Source organism: Notamacropus eugenii, chromosome 3 (assembly GCF_028372415.1).
Source record: "Notamacropus eugenii isolate mMacEug1 chromosome 3, mMacEug1.pri_v2, whole genome shotgun sequence".
NCBI classification, from domain to species: Eukaryota; Metazoa; Chordata; class Mammalia; order Diprotodontia; family Macropodidae; genus Notamacropus; species Notamacropus eugenii.
Genome location: NC_092874.1, coordinates 190,020,555 through 190,041,584, shown reverse-complemented (window position 1 = coordinate 190,041,584; position 21,030 = coordinate 190,020,555). Strand labels below are relative to the sequence as shown.

General features: G+C 36.9%; 2 protein-coding genes across 2 annotated transcripts in view; both read left to right on the top strand.

Annotated features, from left to right (window-relative positions):
- The window catches only part of DERA (deoxyribose-phosphate aldolase), a 125,584-nt gene extending 118,195 nt beyond the window's left edge, over window positions 1-7,389 (top strand). Inside the window, exons 7-9 of the mRNA XM_072653620.1 lie at window positions 3,119-3,231; window positions 6,053-6,202; window positions 6,725-7,389. Of these exons, the coding sequence (XP_072509721.1) occupies window positions 3,119-3,231; window positions 6,053-6,202; window positions 6,725-6,781 (320 nt within the window). The 3' untranslated portion in view covers window positions 6,782-7,389. The remainder of the gene's footprint in view (window positions 1-3,118; window positions 3,232-6,052; window positions 6,203-6,724) is intronic.
- MGST1 (microsomal glutathione S-transferase 1) overlaps window positions 1-21,030 on the top strand; it is a 718,478-nt gene that overhangs the window by 248,138 nt on the left and 449,310 nt on the right. The gene's annotated exons all lie outside the window — the stretch shown is intronic.

Sequence of the window (21,030 nt, the reverse complement as noted above, 5' to 3'; positions counted from 1 at the left end):
TGTATGGGTGATTACAGCCTATCTTCTTTTATAGGACATTAACATCTTTCCTTATTCTTTTATCATCTTTCAACAACTTAAAACCCACACCCAATTTCTTTGACCTTTTCTCATTGACATCTTACCTTGCCTTACCCTTTCTTACCTTTTTGAGTCTACTCTTTTCTCAATCTTTTTCTTCTTTATATTGAGTCCTTCATATCAAACCCTTTTCCCCTTCAGCTTGAGTCACTCTTGGCTTTTACTCAAGCTTGTGCTTTTCTGTTTTCCTCCTCAAATCAGTTTTTGGCCTTCTTCAAAAGATAAAGCCCTTCAAATCACGTCCATCATTTCCTCCTTATTTTGTTTGGGATCCTATTCTGCCCATCCTATTCTTGTTTGTTTTGGAAGCACAAATTGAATCTCAGTGGAATAAAACCCGGACTTGAGAGTTCCCCCAAAAAGACGTCTCTCCTGCATGTGTTAAGACAACACTAGATTTCTTGATAGTTGCGAAAACAGAAAGGACTTTGTAAAACAAAACGACTGCGTTATATGTGTCAAGCCCCGTGCTAAGCACTTTACAAATATTATCTCACTTGATCCTATCAACCCTGAGAAGCAGGTGCTATTATTATCTCCGTTTTACAGTTGAGGAAACTAAGGCAAACAGAAATTAAGTGACTTGCCCAAGGTCACATAGCTAATTAGTGTTGGAGTCAGGATTTTAACTGGAGCATCAAGAAGGGGAGGGTACTGTCGGCACAGTCAAATGCTAAGGAAAATTGAGGTTCCTTGAAGGCAGGAACTATTCAACATTTGCCTGTGTATCCCCAGTTCCTGGTGGGCAGTTAATAAATGCTTGCTGAATTAATAAATTTGGGAATGGAGATAAAGATTCAGAAGAGGCTTTTGGATTTGACAGTTACATCATCGTTGATAACCCTGACAGTGTAGTTTCAGTAGAACTACATATGTTCTCAGAACTTCTGGGAACAGAAGTCATACTGCTAGATCAGTTAGTTAGACAACAAACATTTATTCTGCACCTGCTACAGGAACTTGGGGATACAAAAAGAGGTAGGTAAAAGACAGATCTTGCCCTCAAAGAGCTCACAATCTAATGGGCTGAGAAGGGAGCTAGTGATTGAGAAGAACAAACAATGAGTGTAGGCTATTTTTTTTCCTGGAAGTTTAGCAATATAAAGGAGAGATGATCAATAAGTGTTTGATTTTTAGGAAAGGAGAAACCTGAAAATAAATGATTGTTAAATGGCTATCTCTCCACCCCCCTCTCATTTCATCTCCCCATATATGCATACCTGACTTTTTTTTGGTCAGAACCTATGATTTCATCAGTGTGGGAAATGCCCAATGTGGAAACTACCTTTCCTAATGCAGATCAGCAAGTCATTTTTTTCTTAGAAGGTTGCTTGTGACAGAGGGCAATTCTTCTTGATTCCATAGCCAATCCTTTAACTACTATGCTGACATACATCTTGAAAAAAGTACAATTTTTCTTTATTTCTTTATTATTTAGTTATTGAATAAAATGATCTGCTTTTATTTTAATTAGTGATAGCATTATAGAAACAGCTGTGAGATTGTAGAATATCATTTCCTTTTTTGACAGTATTAATAAACTAATAAATGAGGAGAATGTTCTGGATATAGTTTACCTAGATCTTAGCAAAACTTTCAATAAAATCTCTCGTTCTACTATTGTAGAGAAAAATGGAAGAATATGGAATTGATGTTAATGTAATCAGTTAGGTTAAGAGGTGGTTTTTGGCTCAATTCAGAGTCCTTGCTGATAGTTCAGACTACCCTAGGGATCTATGTTGGGCTCTGTTATTTTATTCTTTTTTATTCTGCACTTGGATAAAGGCATAAATGACGTGCTCCTCAAATTTCTTGATAACACAAATGTGGGAGGGATACCTAACACAGAATCAGGATCCAAAAAGTCTTTGTCAGACTGGCACTTTGGACCTTAATCTAATAAAATGAAATTTAATAACAATGAAGGTAGAGTCATCTGCTCAGGTATACCTTCCCCTCTCCCCCACAAAAAAAAAATAAAACCTCAGCTTCATAAGTATAAGATGAGGAAGGAATGGTTAGGCAGTAGTTATGATGAAGAATGTCTAGGAGTTTCAGTGGACTACAAGTTCCTTATGAGTTGGCAATTTGATATTGCAGCAGCAAAAGCTAATTCAGTCTCAGACTACATTGAGGGCAAAAGAGTTTCCAACAATAAAGGTGACAGTCCTACTAATAGTCTGCCCTCAGTAGACAGTCATTACCTAGAAATTCTGTTCAGTTCTGGATACCCCAGTTTAAGAAGGACATTGATAAATTGGAGAGTTTCCAGAGGAGGGCAGCCAGTAGGAGGAAGGGTCTTGAGTTCATGTAATATGAGGAGTGATGTCTGAGTGGGGGTGTTTATCCTGGAGAACTGAAGACTCAGTCTGTACATGATGATATTTGAAGGGCTGACGTGTGGAAAGGGACCTGGACTTCAGTTTGGCTCCAGAAGGTAAAACCAAAAGCAATCAATGGAAGTTGCAGAGTTAGGCTAGATAGTAGGGAAAATTCCCTAATATTTAGAGCTGTCCAAAAATGGAATGGGCTGCTTTGACATGTGGTGGGATTCTCCTCCTTGGAGTTCTTCAAGTGAAGCCATATGACAACCTGTTGGATATGTTATAGTAGAGATTCCTTTGGTATACAGGTTAAATTAGGTGGCTTCTGTGGTCCCTTTCAAATTCTGTGATTCTGTGATCTATTATTTGGGTTAATTTGGTTTACTATTAAATTCATTACTTAAAAACAACAAGTCCCTTTTAAAAAATTGTACCCCAGACTTAAGTATACCTAATATAGTTAAGTCTGAGGTAGAATATCATAAAGGGAAGTTTAAAAACTTTTTTTAAAAAAAAGTATGTTTAATCAGTACTTAAATTTAGTGTAGGATTTTTTAAAGGGAAATATTTTATTTCAATTTTTTATATTTTTATTTTTTAATGAATTTACATCTTTTTCTCCTTCTAAGCATTATACAGCTCAGCTTTCATCTAATTTAAAGCTGTAAAGAGTTTTCTAATTAGCTTGAAAATTTTCTTTCTTTTTGTTTTAGGTTCCGATTTCATTAAAACCTCAACGGGAAAAGAAACAGTAAATGCTACTTTTCCTGTAGCTCTAGTGATGGTTCGGGCTATTAGAGACTTCTTTTGGAAAACTGGAAACAAGGTATCTTTATTGCAAGCAGATCTTTCTTCTAAATAAAAATAATGTTGCTTATGATACCAGTTACAGTCATGATAACTGTTTTTTTTCTTTTTTATGCTGAAGGCATGAACGGCTTACCTTTATTAAGATAAATGTTTAATTTACCTTTCATTACAAAAGAATAAATTTATGGTGAAAAACGTTCCATTAACAGAAAGTGAGTGTGAGTGGAGGTGTAAGTGTGTGTGACCGAGATGTAAACTGACTTTCTCTCCTTTTATTAACTGAAGACAATTTTATCACTGACAAGAGATTCCTAAATGGGTTCTTTAACGAACTAATTTTGCTGCTACACAGAGGCTTTCTGGCAAGGCATTGGCTAGTGAAAACAGGTTAATGCAGAAATTAAACTTCCTTGAGGAACGGAAAAAATTGCAGACTAACATTTATTGAATGATAAGCTGTGGTGGTGATATGAAAAGTATGCAATATAATGGGAAATAATCTTTTCCTGTCATTATTGAAGGACACACATAAATTGGTTTTTCTGTTGGGAAACCCCTGGTCCAGAAAAACTTATTACTTTTAATAATATGAGGTGAAGAGAAAATTCTTGAGGAGATGAACTTATTAAACAAAATAATGAAATACTGTGAAACAGCAGGGAAAAGGTAGCTAGGCGTTATATAGCTCTTGAATTAAATATCCATTTTTGCGTTTTATGGCAGTTGGATGTGCTCTCTGGAAGACTGTTAAGCTGAGGAGGGTATATGCTGGCCTTTGTCAACTTTAGAAAAATCATAATTTTTTGGGAAAATATATGAAGTTAAAAGGGAAAGAAGTGAATGAGGTATTTTTTTAAAAATATGCTTAGATTTTCCTTTTTGTATCAAGTTGCTTGTTAGCTGCAAATTATCTTAGGGGATTTTTTTTTTTTTGTATACACAAGTGGGGCGAATGTAGCATGCCTTAAAAATATTTTTACTTTCCCTTCCTGTGAAGCCCTTTAAACCAATCTTTACACTTGTGCAGAAAGAAAACTCTAAAAAATCCTTTAATCCTTTGGCAATTGGATGTGACAACTTTATATGTTGCTACAATTCAAGTTCATTTATGGAGAGGGTCCTTTTTTTTGGTTTGGATGGGCCTAGTCCTTCCAGAATTTTTTCCTAATGAATAACTCCTTATCCTATCATATTGAGAAAAACAGAGATGAAGTAAATATATCTACAAGAGATGTATTCTTTTCAGCCTTAGGGCCCTACACGTGAGTGCATAAGTGCACACACACACACGCACATGCGTATGTGCACATGTGCACGCCATATTGCTTGACAATGATACCTCAGTTAAGTAGAAGTGTGCTAGACTTTGGGGACAGAATAGCCATATCATAAATATACATCTGACCTTTGCCTCTTTAAACTAAAATGTCTTGGTGCAAGATTCTTCCACTGGTGTATTTATTAGACCTTACGAAAACTGAATAGTTCTTAGAAACTAATAACTTTTGACCATCGAGGGCCCAGTTCTCTCTTGTGACTGTATGGATGATTTCTATCTTCAGGCAGCATGAAGAAATTTCTATCTTTCACTTAGAAAGATAGAAATGCAAGCCCAATTACATTAATGTTTGTGGAATAAGCAGCTGAGTTATGTATCTGCTGGCCAGGTAAAGCCCCTTGTATTGGTAGTAAGTTAATAACTAGATATCATGTCCTAGTAGAAAAAAAAAAACAACTAAAACCCCAAACCAAAACCCAACAACACTGTTGGACCAGAAAGTCAATGTTCTAGTTCTATTTGTAAGTTGAACTAGATTACCTCTGCTGTCCTTTCTGGCTCCAGCATCCTGGGCTGTGAAGTTGTGTGTTACGGGGGTGAAGGATGTTTTAAGTGTGTGATGTTGCCTGTCTCATAGTCCATTCTGAGTGATCCCTCTGAAAAGTAAAGATGTAATATTTCATAACTGGCTTCATTTCAGGTTTGTCCTTTCCATAGTCCTCTTTTGAAAGATGGAAGCTTCCTTTAGATGCAGTGCCCAAAAGGCTTACTGACCCATATTGAATATGATTGAAAAAAATTTTTGTGTGCATATATATATATATATATACATATATATGTATACATACAGACATATAGATGCACATGCACATGACCACTTTTTCATATCTTGTATTTGCTTTTCATAATCTTTCTATGTTGTCACTATAGGCTATTGATCAGCTATTAGGTTTTTTTTTATTATTTCTCTTTAGAGAGACAACATAATATAATGGAAAGCTTTTGGAGTCAGAAGACCTGGTTTCAAGTCCCAACTCTGATCCTAATTGCATGAACTTCAGTACAAGTTTTCTAAACCTCAATTTTCTCATCTGTAGAATAGGGATAAGATTATAATAAACGTGCTTTCCAAATTTAAAGCACTATAAAATGTGGCTTGGTCATCTTGACATCTATTTCCATGTTTTTTAATATTCCTCCTCCTCTTTCTTTTTCTTTGCTGAATTCCAACCCTTTCTCTCAAACCTAGCTCAAATGTCACCTCCTCCATGAAGTTTCTCTGTTTAACAACTGCTTCTGCTTTAGACAACACTTTACTTTATACTTTTCCAGTGTCCTTATTATGCATTTTAGTTTTCTGTGTTTGTATTTTAACTTTTACAAGGCTTCATGAAGAAGGGTGCTTAGTAAGTGTTTGTGGGACAGAGCTAAACTGCTGCCAAAGAGTCAGTCTCTTGCTTTCCAAGGATCCATGGACCAAAGATGTTTGAGAACCAGTCCTCCACCAATTTTAAGCCATTCAAACAAAACAAATGACTCTTTTCCTCTCCTTTTTCAGATAGGTTTTAAACCAGCAGGAGGTATCCGGAGTGCAAAGGATTCTATTGCCTGGCTCTCACTTATTAAAGAGGAGCTTGGGGATGAATGGCTGAAACCAGAACTCTTTCGCATAGGAGCCAGCACTTTGCTTTCTGACATTGAGAGACAGGTGAGTTGCAGGAAAGACCTTCACATCAGGGTATGGCTCCCCCCAGCCCCTCTTCAATTAAGTCTGCATAGGTTTTTGAGAGACAAATTAAAAGTTGCATATCTCTCTGTGTAATACTTGCAAATTATAGTTTTCTCCAGAGAGGATTTAAAAGTCCAAAACTGGAAATGAAAATCCATCTGTTTCATTTTATTGTCAAATCCCTTTTGTGCCTTTCCTCATCTATCCTTGATGAGTCAGCGTAGTGTGGTGGAAAGAGCACTGGCTTTGAGGACAAAGGGCCTCTCCTCCAATCCCTGCTCTACTCTGTAAATACCATGAAATCATTTAACCTCTCTGGGCCTCAGTTTCCCCATTTGTAAGATGAAGGAATTAGGCTTGATAATTTCTAACTGTTCTTGTTCTAAATTCTGTGATCCTTTACTTGAAATCTTTTGAGAGATGGGTTGGGACTCATGGAGTATAAATCGTTTTACTGTTCATCTTTTGGATTAAAATTGGAATTTTAAAATTTCCTTCTAGATCTACCATCATGTAACTGGAAGATATGCAGCTTATCATGATCTTCCAATGGCTTAAATAAGTGACCAGTGCCAGAAGAACTTTATGCAAGAACATCTTACAGTATGTATGTATATGAATATATAAAGATATACATATTATGAACACATGAATTCTAATCAGTTGCTGAAACAGTCTGATTAAAAAGAACTTGAGAAGTATGTGAATGGCCAGTTCTTTCTTTTGGGGTTGTCTTTATAATTAAATCCACAGTGAAGGACAAAATGTTATCTGCCAGGGGCTCTTTTTTGAAACCCCAAAGGTATGTTTCTCATGTTCATAATGGTTGTAAAATCTGCAGTGTTAATCTTGAGTAAACTTTCTCAGGCTACTCTAAGTAATTTTTGTGATAACTATGACAACATGCAAATTCTGTGAAAAATATGAAAACAGAAATGTGAAGCTCCCCCAGTAACACTTTGTAACAGGAGATAATGTACATCCATGAGCTGCAGCAGTAGCAGAGTGACTGAAGAGTTACTGATTTAGCTCTTGTGCTTATCCTATGAAAATGTCTTCAACTTTTGTAATTGTTTTTAAAAACTTAATCGTGCTAATGACTTTTCAAGCACTGTTATTTGAAAATTTGTTACTGATTTTTAAATAAAATGTTCTTGCTCTTAAAATTGATTACAACTTTTTTTTTAAATCATAATACATTCATCTTAGAATATTAGTTAATTAAATGCCTAGAGATGTTTTAAGGTTACTTTTTGGAATCTTTTCATTAGATTCCTTGGTACCATTTTTTAGAGAAAACTACTTACTACATTATTAAATTAAAGTGGTTTGCATGTGGATATTGAAGCTATTGGGCATTTAGGTGATGTAGTGGATAGAGTACTGGTCTGAGAGTTAGGAAGGCTCATCTTCCTGAGTTCAAATCCAGCCCCAGACATTTACTACCTATGTGACACTGGGCAAGTTACTTAATTATGTTTGCCTCAGTTCTCTCATCTATAAAATGAGCTGGAGAAGGAAATGGCAAACCACTCCAGTATCTTTGGCAAGAAAACCCCAAATGGGATCACAAAAAAATCAGACTACTGTAAAATGACTGAAACAGACAAAAAATTGAAACTATTATGTGCTCTTGGACTGAAGAAAATAATACATAGCCAATTACCAGTTATTGGAGGCTGATAATCCGTTTATATATTCCTAAGTCTTCCTAGGCAGCTAGGTGGTGCCTAAATAGAGCACTGGATTTGAAGTAAGGAAGACTTGAGATCCACCTTCATATACTTCCTACCTGTGTGATCTTGGGTAAGTCACTTAACCTATGCTTGTCCCTAGAAAAGGAAATGGCAAACCATTTTAGTATCTTTGCTAAGAAAATCCAATGAACAGAGGTCCATGGAGTCATGAAGAGTTGGACACAACTGAAATGACTTAACAATAAGAAATCTTATTACTCTCCTTGTTTCCAATGTTTTGTCCACATTACTAGTTTTTAGCACTTCTGTTATTATTAATATTATCATAAGCAGTTGTGGTTATGCTTATCATAGGTGCTTTTTCGTCAGTGTTGCCGGGTTTCCCATGAGACATAAGTCTAGTGGACTTCCACCTTTGACAAACCAATGAAGAATGCCGCCACATAAAGGCACCTATCATGCATGTGTTCATCTTATTCACAGCGGTAGCAAAGTACACTTGGCCTTTTCAGATGCCCTCTTTCATTGCTATTACAGAAGTAGCTGGCTTCTGTTTCTGGTTCTAAACTTCTTTGTCCTTTTGGGAGAAGTGATATATACTTATCTGGCTTCCACTGTCCAGCAAAGGAAGACACACCACAGCTACAGTCCCTACTGGTACATGGCATTCTATGGTTCCATGTGGGAATGACCCAAAAAAGACTTACAAGTCAGTGATTACAGTTGTTGTGGCACAGAGTGGCCTACACCCATATATCCATTCCCAATATTAGTCTATTAGCCTTTAGCTTTGGGCAAACTGATAATGGACTCCTCCTAAGCATGCCAAATGTGTGCCTCCATTTTATCCATGGTAGTAACAAAAAATAACTTGGTTTCTTTATCCTTAGTTGTTACTAAGTCACCTTAATTTTTGGTCCAAGATTCCTTTCTAAGTCAGGAGGAATGGGTCTATTTATTTATTTCCAGCAGATTTAGCCCAAATTTCTTTGGTAATACCTGAAGTTCATTGGTCTTTCACTCATAAACAGGTACAATCATAGGGTTTTGTTTTAGACTACTCCTGGCCATATGAATCAGCCCAATATTTTTCCGCTGCTCCTTTGATGACTGCCCTTTCAAACAACCTTTCCAGTCATAATACAAAGTTGAATGTAGCTTCCTCCTATTGGAGCATATTCAAGAACTCAATATAGACGCTATAGGTGCTCTCAGAACCCAAACTGGCTGTCTAAAATCTCTAAGCTCTAGAGTATCATGATCTCAGAAAGATACATTTTCAAGAAATGTATCAAAATCAAATCCCCTGAGGCTCTTCATTAGTTCCTTACTACTACATTGCTCCAGTGTCATATCCTTGACAATATGACATAGAGAGATAGAGGGAAAATTAAATTCCATTCTCAACCTCCTAAAGCTTGTAGTGGGAGATATTGGATAAATGAATATAAATCACTGTGATCCAAGGAGTAATATGAAAATGTGACCAAAGAGATTCAAAGGGTTATGCAGTTCAGAGAAAGAAAATTTCTGGTTGGAGAAATCAGAGAAGGTCTTCATGAAGGACATGACATTTGAATTGGTCCTTAAGGGTAGCTAGGAATTAGATAGGGAGAGCTAGGGGGAAAGTTACAAATGAGTTACTTACCTTCACTGGTAGAGAAGTTTTTCTATCAGAAATTCTCGACGTTGATGAAATCGAAGGACTGAACTTGAACCAACAAACACAAACAAACAAATCTCTATATAGTACTTGGAATAATTACAGTTTAACATGTTGAGTAACCTGTTATTTTTACAGGTTGATTAACTACCTAACCTAAGCTGTGGGATTAATCCCTACATGGATTGCTATTGGGACACTATTTGCTTGGGAGTGTATTATTGATTCTGAGACACTAAAGGAGATGACACTGGATGGCTAGATATAGAGGAGGATGTCATTTTCCTCAGCAAACCTTTTACATCAGCCCTAGTTCATCTTGCTCTTTACATGAGAGCATTATACTCATTCTCCAATTAAGAGTGAATAGTGAATAGTTTAATAGTGATGGGTTTAGTAACTACTGTCCAAGTACCCCATGCTGATTGCCTCTGAATTTCTTGTACCTCACAAAGTATAGTGGCTATACTATCTTTTTTCTGTCTTCCATATCCATTATTTTTCATTTCTTCCCCTAAAAGAATCCATAGCACTAAGCAAGATCCCTTCAAAAATCCTTGTTATTCTCAAGAGCATCCCCTGAAACAATTTTCTGTTAGGGTCAAATCCCATTCTCAAGCAAAAACTATCCAATAGTAGGGTAGCCACAATGAATATTCATGAAAGTATGCCACTAGAACAAAAGACAGGGGCATTTTCCAAAACAAGAGGTTCTCTAAGAGAGACAGAAAAAAAAGAGGAGACGGAGAGAGATAGAGATGGAGACAGAGAGACAACAAAGCAAGACAGAGAGGCAAAGATAGAGAGAACCAAATTGGAATGAAAAAATGCAGAGGTGGAAGGAAAATGAACTGAGCCAAATCTAAAGAAAAATGATCAGGAAAAACATATGAAAGCTTCATAATTAAAAAATGTTGAATTTTAAGTCAAAATATGATGAGATAATCTAAGCATTTACAGGTCTTGCAGAAAAGAAAATGAAGACAGAACAAACTATCTAAGGAAAAACTACATAGAAAAGGAAGGAAAGTCTTCCAGGAAAAAAAAAACCGAACTAAACCAAAACAAAATTGCCCAGAAATATTGAAAGCGTATAGTACCAGAGGAAGGAAAAAACAAACAAGATTAACTCATCAAGAAACATTGTAATCATATTTCAGAATTACAACAACAAACAACAAATCTTGCAAACAATTAAGGAAAAAAACCTTTTTGTTTTCAAAGGAAAATCAGAATAGCACAGGACCACTCCCTATTTACAGGAAATAAAAGAAAAAAATTGGAATACATAATTCTGAGAAGTAAATATTGGCTGTCTCCCCAAAATAACATCCTGTAATTCTGAACATAATTTTTAATGAAAATAATTAACTTTTTACAAAAGAAAAAACCCTAGTCCTTCAAAAGAAGTGAAAGGTAATTAGGATATTCAGCACACTGGCACATCAAATAGAGAGATGAAAGTTAAACAGGTGAAAGACTAAGATGTTAAATGTGTGTTTTCTTATGATGTGATGGACAAGAACATTTAAATTTTCTTTTAAAAAAATCCTTGCATGTTTTCTGAAGAATATTGTGAAAGGTGAGAGAATCAATGGACAAAATCTATGGAGCAGAAGAGGAGAGGACTATAGCTACAGATATATAGCTATATATATGGATGTAGATATAGATATATAGATACATATTATAATTCACAATAACTTAATTGTACTGTATTAATACCAGAGATATAAGAATAGTTCCACATTAAGAAAACCTATGAGCTCAGTCATATAATCAAGAGAAATCACGTGATTATGTTACTATATGAAGTAAAAGCTTTTTAAGGAATATAAAATTCATTGCTCTTAAACATTCTAAAAGGAACAAGCTTGAAAGTGTCCTTCTTTACTATGATGATCAAAAGCATTTATCTAAAATGATAAAAGCTAACTCTGTTTTCAGTAGAGCAGTAGAGAAGTTATTCCAGTACAAACAGGGGTAAAGCATGAATGCTTTCTCTCTACACTATTATTTGAGGTAGTTCTAGAACTGCTAGCTCAAGTAATGACTAGAGAAGGGGACAAATGCTCTATCTCTGATATCATTAATATGTAGAATTCCTTGATAAGGAAATTCTGTTAATGTAAATCAGTAATTTACTTCTGTAATTTAGAAAATTGTCTAAAGCACTGAGAGACTTGCCTCCAATCACAAAGCCGAAATGTGAGGGATAAGACCTGTGCCCAGATCATTCTTTCCTTAAGAACAACCTCTCTATTCACTCCACAATTGGGAAACAGAAGATGAAATTATCCCATTTCCAGATGCAATGATGGTGTATTTAGAAAATCCTAAGGATCAGAGAAAAAACTGATTACAATGATTCACAGTGGGATACTGTAATGTTAATTAGAAAGTTAAAGATCTTTCCCACCTATTGATGGGCCTGCCCATTAAGGAAAAGGCCCACACCTTTTGTTAATTTCTAATGCCCTGGTTCTCAAGGGTTGTGGTGCCCTCTGGCTCTGAAAAGTGTATATATACTCTGAAGTGAGGTTTTATTTTTGGGCTTACTCATTGGAAGTGTTTGTTTGACCAGACAAGACTCTGGGCAGCTGCTGAAGAGTGCCTTTCCCCACCTACCCCCTCGACCCGACCCTACCTTGGAAAACCCGGATGTTGGTGTTTCTCTCTCTGGTAACTATATATGTATGGTCAAACAGTTGGATCTATCTGTTGTTCTGTCTTTATGTATTGCTTATGATCAGACAGAGGTCAGAAGCCCTCTTTGTTGGTCTTTGTTTCTCTGAAGTTCAGGATACTGACTTTTCCCCCTGAACTAAGTGATTGATATATGTACTTGATTAAAGTAGACTGTTGACCCCTCAAAAGTTGCTTTCCTTTTAGAAAAACAGATCTAAGTACCTGTATAGCTGGCCACCCTAGATGTGTCAGGGTGCTTGCTTTTACAGGTACTGAATACATCTACAAAAACATGTGCATATCTATATGTACCAACAAAAACCAGGAAGTAACTGTGAGAAGACAAATTACTTTAAAAATAACTACAAAGTATGTAAAATAATTATATCTTAACTATTAAGATGAGAAAAAACATAGAATGCTACTGATACTGTTTACAGGGGGAAAAAGAAATTTTAGGATCACTTTACAGTTCTACCAATAGTGCATTACTATCTTTCTTCCCACAGGCCCCCTAATGTTGACTGTTACCATTTCAGGGGTTTCTTTTGCCAATTTACATGATGTGAAGTAATACCTGAGTTTTTCCACACTCTTCACATAGATTTATGGGAATCAGAAATTAAATATATCATGATCATATATTTTCTTGAACATAGGAATATGGAAGGCAAATTTACCCACTCCTACATGGCACCATATGTCTCCAGACCTCCCACTAGTGGTCCTACAGTTCTTTAGGTGTGCCCATGGGAATTTCTGAACCACATGTTAGAAGGTCATGGTAGAATATATGAGCCAAGATGCAAACTAGCAGGAAGAAGTACTTTGAGCTCTGCCTTATTCTAAACAGTTCTAGAAAATGCACCAGACTGAATACTAATCAATCAATTTAAGAAAAGAAATCATTCACTCTTTCTAGTGCAAGCTGGCATATAGAGACAGACAGAGAGGTCCATTGAGTCTGGACTTTAGCCAGTAATACACCATGGGGAACATTCTAGAAATGGGCAAGGCCATGTACCTGGGCATGAAGAGGTTACAGATCAAACTTAGAAAGGACTAAACTTGTGTAGAGAGCAGAAACAAGTGCCAATTGGCAGCTTTGCCACTCACTATCCACTTCTGGGTAATGGATCCAGGGTGGACTGAGAAAGGGAATTGGGCCCAGGGATGACACTCCAAAGTAAAGAGTGTATACCGAATGAGAAGCAAGTTCAAAAGCAAACAGACCCAGGAGTAGAGCAGGGTCTCAGTTGCAATTTCCAGTCCAATATCAAGCCACTTGAGTCTCTAGCCACAACAGCAGCAGCCCAGATGCCCAGTTATCTTATGGAAGCTCATCTCAAGTCAATGACAATAATTACTTGCTTCCCATAGCCTGCTTGGTGAAGAAGAAGTCCTAATCTAAAGGGCTATATAAGGAAGAAAAGGCTGCCAATCCTGCATTTTAGCATTTAAATACTACCTCCTCTATCATAATGTGAGGTTTCCTACACATCATACACTTTCTGAGGGGCAAAAAGAAATCATGAGGACTACTCTTCCAGTTAAGAATTCTACCTCTAGTCATAGTTTGAAGTCTTCCCCACATCTGTTCTCTTTTAATTATTTTATAATGTGATCTTTTATATTCACGTTGAACATTCATTTTGAACATACTGTCCTATCTGTTAAAAGGAATTGGTCTAAAATTAATTTCCATCAAAATGCTTTGCAGTTCTCATTGGACTTGTTGGTCTTCCTTCAGTAATTTATGTTCCTAAGTTTGTCAAAAACTGAGCTACTGTTTTTGTTTACTTCTGTTTCTAACTTACCTAGTCATTCCACTGATCTACTTTTCTGCCTTTTAATTAGCACCATATAGTCTTGATGACTTGCTTTATAATGCAGTTTGAGTCTGATAATGTTATGCCCCAATTCACTTGTGTTCTACTCAACATACTCCTTGAGATTCTTATAAATTTTATTCTTCCATAGATACAGGTGTGTGTGTTCATCCTTCATTGCCGAAGAAGACCATGCCATCAGAGAAATGATGACATGACTTGCACTTGACTTTGTTTTGAGTGAGGGAGGGCTGTACAGGTCACCAGCCTCACTTCTCCTTCAGAGCCGTCTGAATCCAGTGACCAGATATACATCAGGATGACTGGAGATGACCGAGGATGAAGCAATTGGGGTTAAGTGACTTGCCCAAGGTCACACAGCAAGTGAGTGTCAAGTGTCTGAGGTGAAATTTGAACTGAGGTCCTCCTCACTTCTGCACTGGTGCTCTATCCACTGCACCACCTAGCTGCCCCCCCATAGATATAGATAGATGATAGATAGATAACGATATAGATAAATGATAGATAGCTAGATAGATATAGAGATCAAGATATAGAAAAATATAAAAGTCAAGGGCAGTACTTGCTTAGAATTAAATCTAAATTTCTTCCCATCTACTGGCTTCTTCTCTGCCCAAGTAAAAGCTATCTACACCTATTGCCTCCAAGTGGTGTGGCTAGATAACCTTAGACAAGTCACTTAAGCCCTGTGATCCTTAATTTCTTCATATACAAAATGAAATTGAGTGGACAAGGTGGTCTTAAAGGTCTCTTCTAGCTGTCTATGGTCCTTGCATCCCTAGTGCTTAGCACATTGCCTAGCATGCCCAGCTGCTTCTTAAATGAAGATTGATTGATTGACCCTAATTTACAGAATAGTCACAGATCAGTGTTGGTAGAAAAAGGTTTCTCCCTCAGAATTTTCATAACCAATTGAATCCGACACAGGTTCTGATGAGAGATACAGAGATAGTTAAGTCTGAACTGTATTTATTGGTCACCTTCTTGTCTCTTTCCCTCTCTGAAAAAGTTTGGCAGAGTAAAAAGCAGGATGCAGTACTACAGACTCTTCTCTAAAAAGATGATATATGTTAAGATTAAACAAGATTCCTTGGTAAATGTACAGAAATGACTTTGTTTAGTAATAAAGATGGATTGATGCTATCAATACCAAATAATGCAAAATACTGGGAAACATGCCTTCCACTTTCGTGGATGGTATCTACTCAATCTTGATTGGGGAATTATTGTTTATTGGTGACCAGGTTCTCCAGAAATGCTTGTGTATCACAATATTCTAACTACATCACACAAAACACCGTAGGATATCCTCAATAAATTCTATGATCACTGAAAATTATTTGTCCTAGGTGGTTAGGTGAGGCAGCAGATAAAATGCTAGGCTTGGAATCAGAAAGACTTGAGTTCAAATTTGGCCTCAGATACTAACTAGTATCACTCAAGCTCTGCCTCAATTTCCTTAACTGTAAAATGAGGATAAACATAGCATGTATCTTGCAGAGTTGTTGTGAGGAACAAACGCGATATTTGTAAAACACTTAGCACAATTCCTGGTATATAGTAGGTGATATATAAATGACCAATTAGAGAAAGAGGCTTCAGGGGAGAAGGGATCTTCTAGGATGAAAAAAAGCTTCTGGATTATGGTGGAGAAAGCAGTCTGGAGCTTCAGGAGTGGAGTTCAGAGTGAAATGAAGTAAGTCAATGACCTTTTTCAGTCTTCGTTCCTCATGACTTGTCTACAGTGTTTAACACTGTTGATTATCCCTTTCTCCTGTATAATTTCCTTCAGTTTCCATGATACTGCTTTCTCCTGGTTCTCCTCCAATTATCTCACCATTTCTTCTCTGTCTCCTTGGCTGTGTCATTGTCATTTATACCCTTAGCCCTCTGCATAGTGCTACCTTAGGCTTCTATCCTAGACCCTCTTTATTTTTCTCTTGCTGCTCTCCATCTTGGTCATTTCACACATTTGCTTGGGGTTGATTATCATCTCTATGTAAATAAATTCCAAATCACCATATCTAGCCCTCATTTCTTTTCCTGAGCTCTGGTCTTGCATTACCAGCTACTTTCTGGACAGCTGTACTTGAATACCCTGTAGGCATTTCAAGTTTAATGTGTTGAAAATGTGACTAAACCTACCTTCCTCACTTAACAATTTTTGTCCTGGTTTTTCTTCAAACCATTCTCCTATCAATAACCTAAGAATCAGTCATGTCTTTTCAATCTTCCATCCTTCCTCCCACCATATTGAATCAGTTGTCAAGTCTTGCTTATTCTAGGTCCACAACAGTTTTTGTAGCTGTTCCCTTCTCCTTGTGATTAGCACCCTAGTTCAGGTTCTGTTCACTTCTCTCCTGAACCATTATACTAGACCCTTAATTGGTTGCCATGTGTCCATCTTCTCTTTTCTCAAATCCATCTGCCGCACAGCTTCCAAAATCAGATTTCCAGAGCACTGACAATATCATTCTTCTGCTCTTGTACCTTCAGTAGCTCCCTACTGCCCATATTGAAGCCCTTTCCAGTCTGGCCTGATTTTAGCTCTCTATACTGTTTTCATAGAATTCTTCCTCTCATCCTTGGCATTTCAGTCAAACTAGTCTCTTAGTGTTCCCTGATATGACATTCCATTTCCTGATTCTGCTGTCTACTGTGCCCAAGGTGTTTTCCCTCCTCCCCTCTGCCTTATGGAACCCCAAGCTCTTTTCAAAGCTTAACTCAATGCCACCTCCTATATGAAGCCTTCTTTAATCTTACCTGTTGTTAATGTTCTTTCTACTACAAAGTGTATATGTTTTGCATTCTTTTTGTAGAACTTTCTTAAAGAATTTTAATGCAATTGGTGTGGATGCCTGCAGTCTGGGACAGAAATTCTTGGTTTGTTCTGATGGAATATTTCTCATGTCTTGGAAGATTTCAGCTCCTAGTCCTCGAATCAACACACATTGAAGAATTCTGTCCCGGTTTTCAAGTATCCACGCCAGCTGCCTTGCACCTGCTCGAGTAAAAGGGTATTATTCATGTTTGTGATGATATTTGACTCCAATGGAATTTTTAAAAATTAGAAGCAAAAACTTTTTGGTTTTGTGTTTATCTTTCTAGTACCTAGAACAGTGCCTGACACATAGTAGGCACTTAAGTGCTGGTTGAATTTATTCTAATTTAAGTGTAATAAAAACTGTGGGTAAGGTCCTATTTGTATTCACAAAATATGAATGGAGTCAAAGGAAGACCTCTAGGTCAAGGAATAGATCATCCATATAGAATTTATGGAAGGGCATGGACAATAATTTAGCAGGATGTGAAGGCATGAATGGGTTGTGATCTGCACTGGTGAATTGAATTAGCCCCACTGATGAGATCATGGATCCATTGACATATCAAAGTACCCAATGCATCACTGAGGCTATCCATTTGTTATCTCTCATGCTTAGTCCAGTGATTGGCCCACCTCCTTCTCTAATCTTCCATATTCCTTAGCATGTCTTTTACACCACTTCTTCAGATCAAATAATATGCTGCAGACTATTTATATCCACCATGGGTCTTTCTAATACCTGTAAATTACCCACAATTCTGACTCTTCTGGGGTGATAGTGTTCTATAGTTCACAACCAAATAACATCACATGTCATTGTAAAACAAAAATAATGAACAAATCTATTTTTATTACCAGTACTAAAATGCATGTTAAATTTTTTTCCCCCTGTGAATCTTATAGGATTTTTTGAAAAAGCAGTCCAGAGTATTAGAAAACAAAATGGAGTTAAATTTCAAAAAGTTTAATAATGTGAGTGCAAGAAATGTTATATCATTTTCAATAGGAAAAAAAGATGATGAAATAAAGCTAATGTCTACATTTCTGCCTTCTTTTTGGCTCAGATTTCTATCCTCCCATATGAAAATGAGTATTTTATATCTACAACTAAATGATCTTTTTACAGAAATGACCACAGGTAACATCTGGATGATGTGTAAAATATGTAGTAAAAACAATCACTTTTAATTATCTCAAACCTGCTCAAGAGAGGGTTAGAGGCATATCCATCCGGTCAATTATTATTTAATAAGGCAAATGAGGATCAGAATGTTTAATGCCATATATGTTAACTAACTGTTGACCTTACATTAAGGTTGAAGAAAAAAGATTGGAAGGGGACTAAATGTGGGGAAGGAGGATCACACAGAAAGGGCAAACCTAAAATGTAGTTTAAAAACTTGTAGGTTTAAAGTTGGTAGGCTTGTGAAGCATCAGAATATATTTTAAAACCATAAAATTTAGCAGAGTGTTAGAAAAAACAAATATATACTGTATTAGAGCTATTGTAGCTTAGTAAGAAAATGTAAAGTTCCCTTGAATAGGGAAGAGAAGGAAGGAAGGGAACAGTCATATATCAAAAGCACAGTGCCTAGCATATAGTAGGTACTTTACAAATATTAGCTCATTTAATCATCATAAAAGCCTGTGAGGTTGGTGCTATTATTATCTTCAATTTTATAGCTATGGAAACTGAGGCAGACATAAGTTAAGTGTCCAAGGAATTCAGAGATGACCAAGGCTGAGGTTAAATTTGAAATCTGAATCTTACTCCAGGTCCAGAGTTCTATCCACTTTGTTACCTAGGTGTGCCAAAGAAGAATGGGAGGATACGTAAAAAAAATCTTAAAGATTTTTTAAAAAAAAGTTATTTCAATATGATAGAATATGGCGACCAGGAGTTCTTTATTTCCACTGAAAACAGTACAAGATTGTTTTAAAACTACAAATGAGGAATCAAGATAAAGTCTGTAAAGTGCTATAACATAGGTAACACTGGCTATGCCATGTGTCAGATAGGAGCCACAGTAGCTTTTGGGCTCCAGCCTCTTACAGGTTCATTTCTTGATCTGGGCAGCCAGAAGGACAGCAATGGAGACATGATGAAGACTTATTTGCTTCATTCTTCTCAGTGGGCCTGCTGCTGATAGGAGCACCAACCCCTCCAACATCCCTGAATGATTCTTCTCACAGGGGCAGGTGAGAATGGAAGTTCCAACTTCCCATCTCCTAAGTCTCGATAGGGTCCAGTCAAGACACACACACCATGCACATTCCCCTAAGTCTGTGCATCCTTTCCCCCCACACTCCCCACCCCACCCCAAGCCTTGGTGGAGGCTGGTCAAAGCAAGCACAGCTTTACATGCCCCTGTGCATTCCTATTTCCTCACGTACTGACCAGTGCTCACTTGATTTATCAAGGAGCACACAAAGAAGGCATTTTGCCAAGGAGTAGCTTTATAAGTTTACATGAACTTTAGCAATATCATGATGATTCAGTATTGCACACTTGCAGTAAGTGTTTATAACTTTAGCACAGACGTTCACATTATCTTAAGATTATAATGTGATGTGCAAGCATTGTGAGATTGTTTACAATCCTGAATCTGGGAACTGATATCTGTGATCCTGGGAACTAGTAGATTGCTTATGGCCATGGATCCACCTTACATATGAGTGCTTTGCAGAACTCAAAGCACTACATAGATGCCAGTTATCATCAATCTTACAATTAAGAAGATTTCTTTAAAAGCAACGAAGGTTGTTAAATGCTGGAATAAAGTACTAAGGGAAGTCTTTGGATTTTTTCTCTAAAAGACTTTTCTAAAATGGGTTGTCTCATCTGACCCAAATGATTAAGTAGGGCTGCCAAGGACAGGTGAATTGATTTGACCACCTGAGTTACTCACTTCTGACACGGGGTTTCCAGGTTAAACACAGCTCTGAAAGCTGTTAATATGTATCACCTAGCCCAAGCTAACGTGTTCTTTCTTATCATGAAATTTAGAGAGAATGTAAGAGCCTATTATGCTTACTACTTTTGATTATGAAAAAAACAACCACCACCAGTTGGCGAGGTATTATAAAGTGCCACTGGACAGGCTCTCTTACATCATGGTGTTTGCTTTACATATTCAGGATTCCTGGAAAGACTAAGCTGAATCACTCTGCTCCATAAGCCTCTAATCATAAAATTCAGGTGAGATATAAAATTGGTAAATGTATACTCATCAAAAGTGTTCACCACTGGAATGGAGGAGATTCAATGCAGAGTCCAAGTTGAACAGTGATTGCCTGTGAATACTGAAGTCATCCAGAAGCTTTTAGTTGCAGATTGTTGTGCAACAAGTTGTGCTGGTTGTAACAAACCTTAACACATTGCAGAACTTTCTGGAAAAGGTCTGTAATTACCAAAAAAAAAAAAGTTTGTATAGTTCATCCATATAGGAACAAGACCAATCTTTCTTCCATGTATCCTTATATATGAGTGAAGGGTCCATCCCACCCCAATGAAACACAGCAGACCCAGATTTCTCCTTTGCATCAATCAACTAAAATGGCATACTAGCAATGAATAAGACCTTGCTCTACTTAGGAGGGAAATATTTCAATGGTTGTATTGTCAGATGACACCACATAGGGTATTTATTGAGACTGGCTCCAATGTCTATTACAGGCAGTTTGGAATAGAGATTCCAGAAGGAGCATTTCAGCAACAAGCTAGGTTAGTGATGGTCAAGATCATTGACCATGAAGGAGAGAATTGAGTTATTTTTCTCCATCCCTTTAACAGAAGATGATCTTACGAACTTCTGAAAGGTTGAAAGATTTGTACTTCTCATCAGCCTTGGTTTACTTTTTTCCCACGTGAGGTCTTCAGGGACTTTGCATATATAGGGGAAGAATATGTCTTTAATTTGGGAGGATGTTTCTTTAATTACTTTGATATACCTGTTTGGTCAATAGCCCTTTTCAAGAAAGCTAATTATGTGTGACTGGCTAATTGATAATCAATGGGGAACACAATAGATGGGAGCTCATGAATGACAGCATTAGAAAAATGTGAATTTAGTAAATAGCATTTT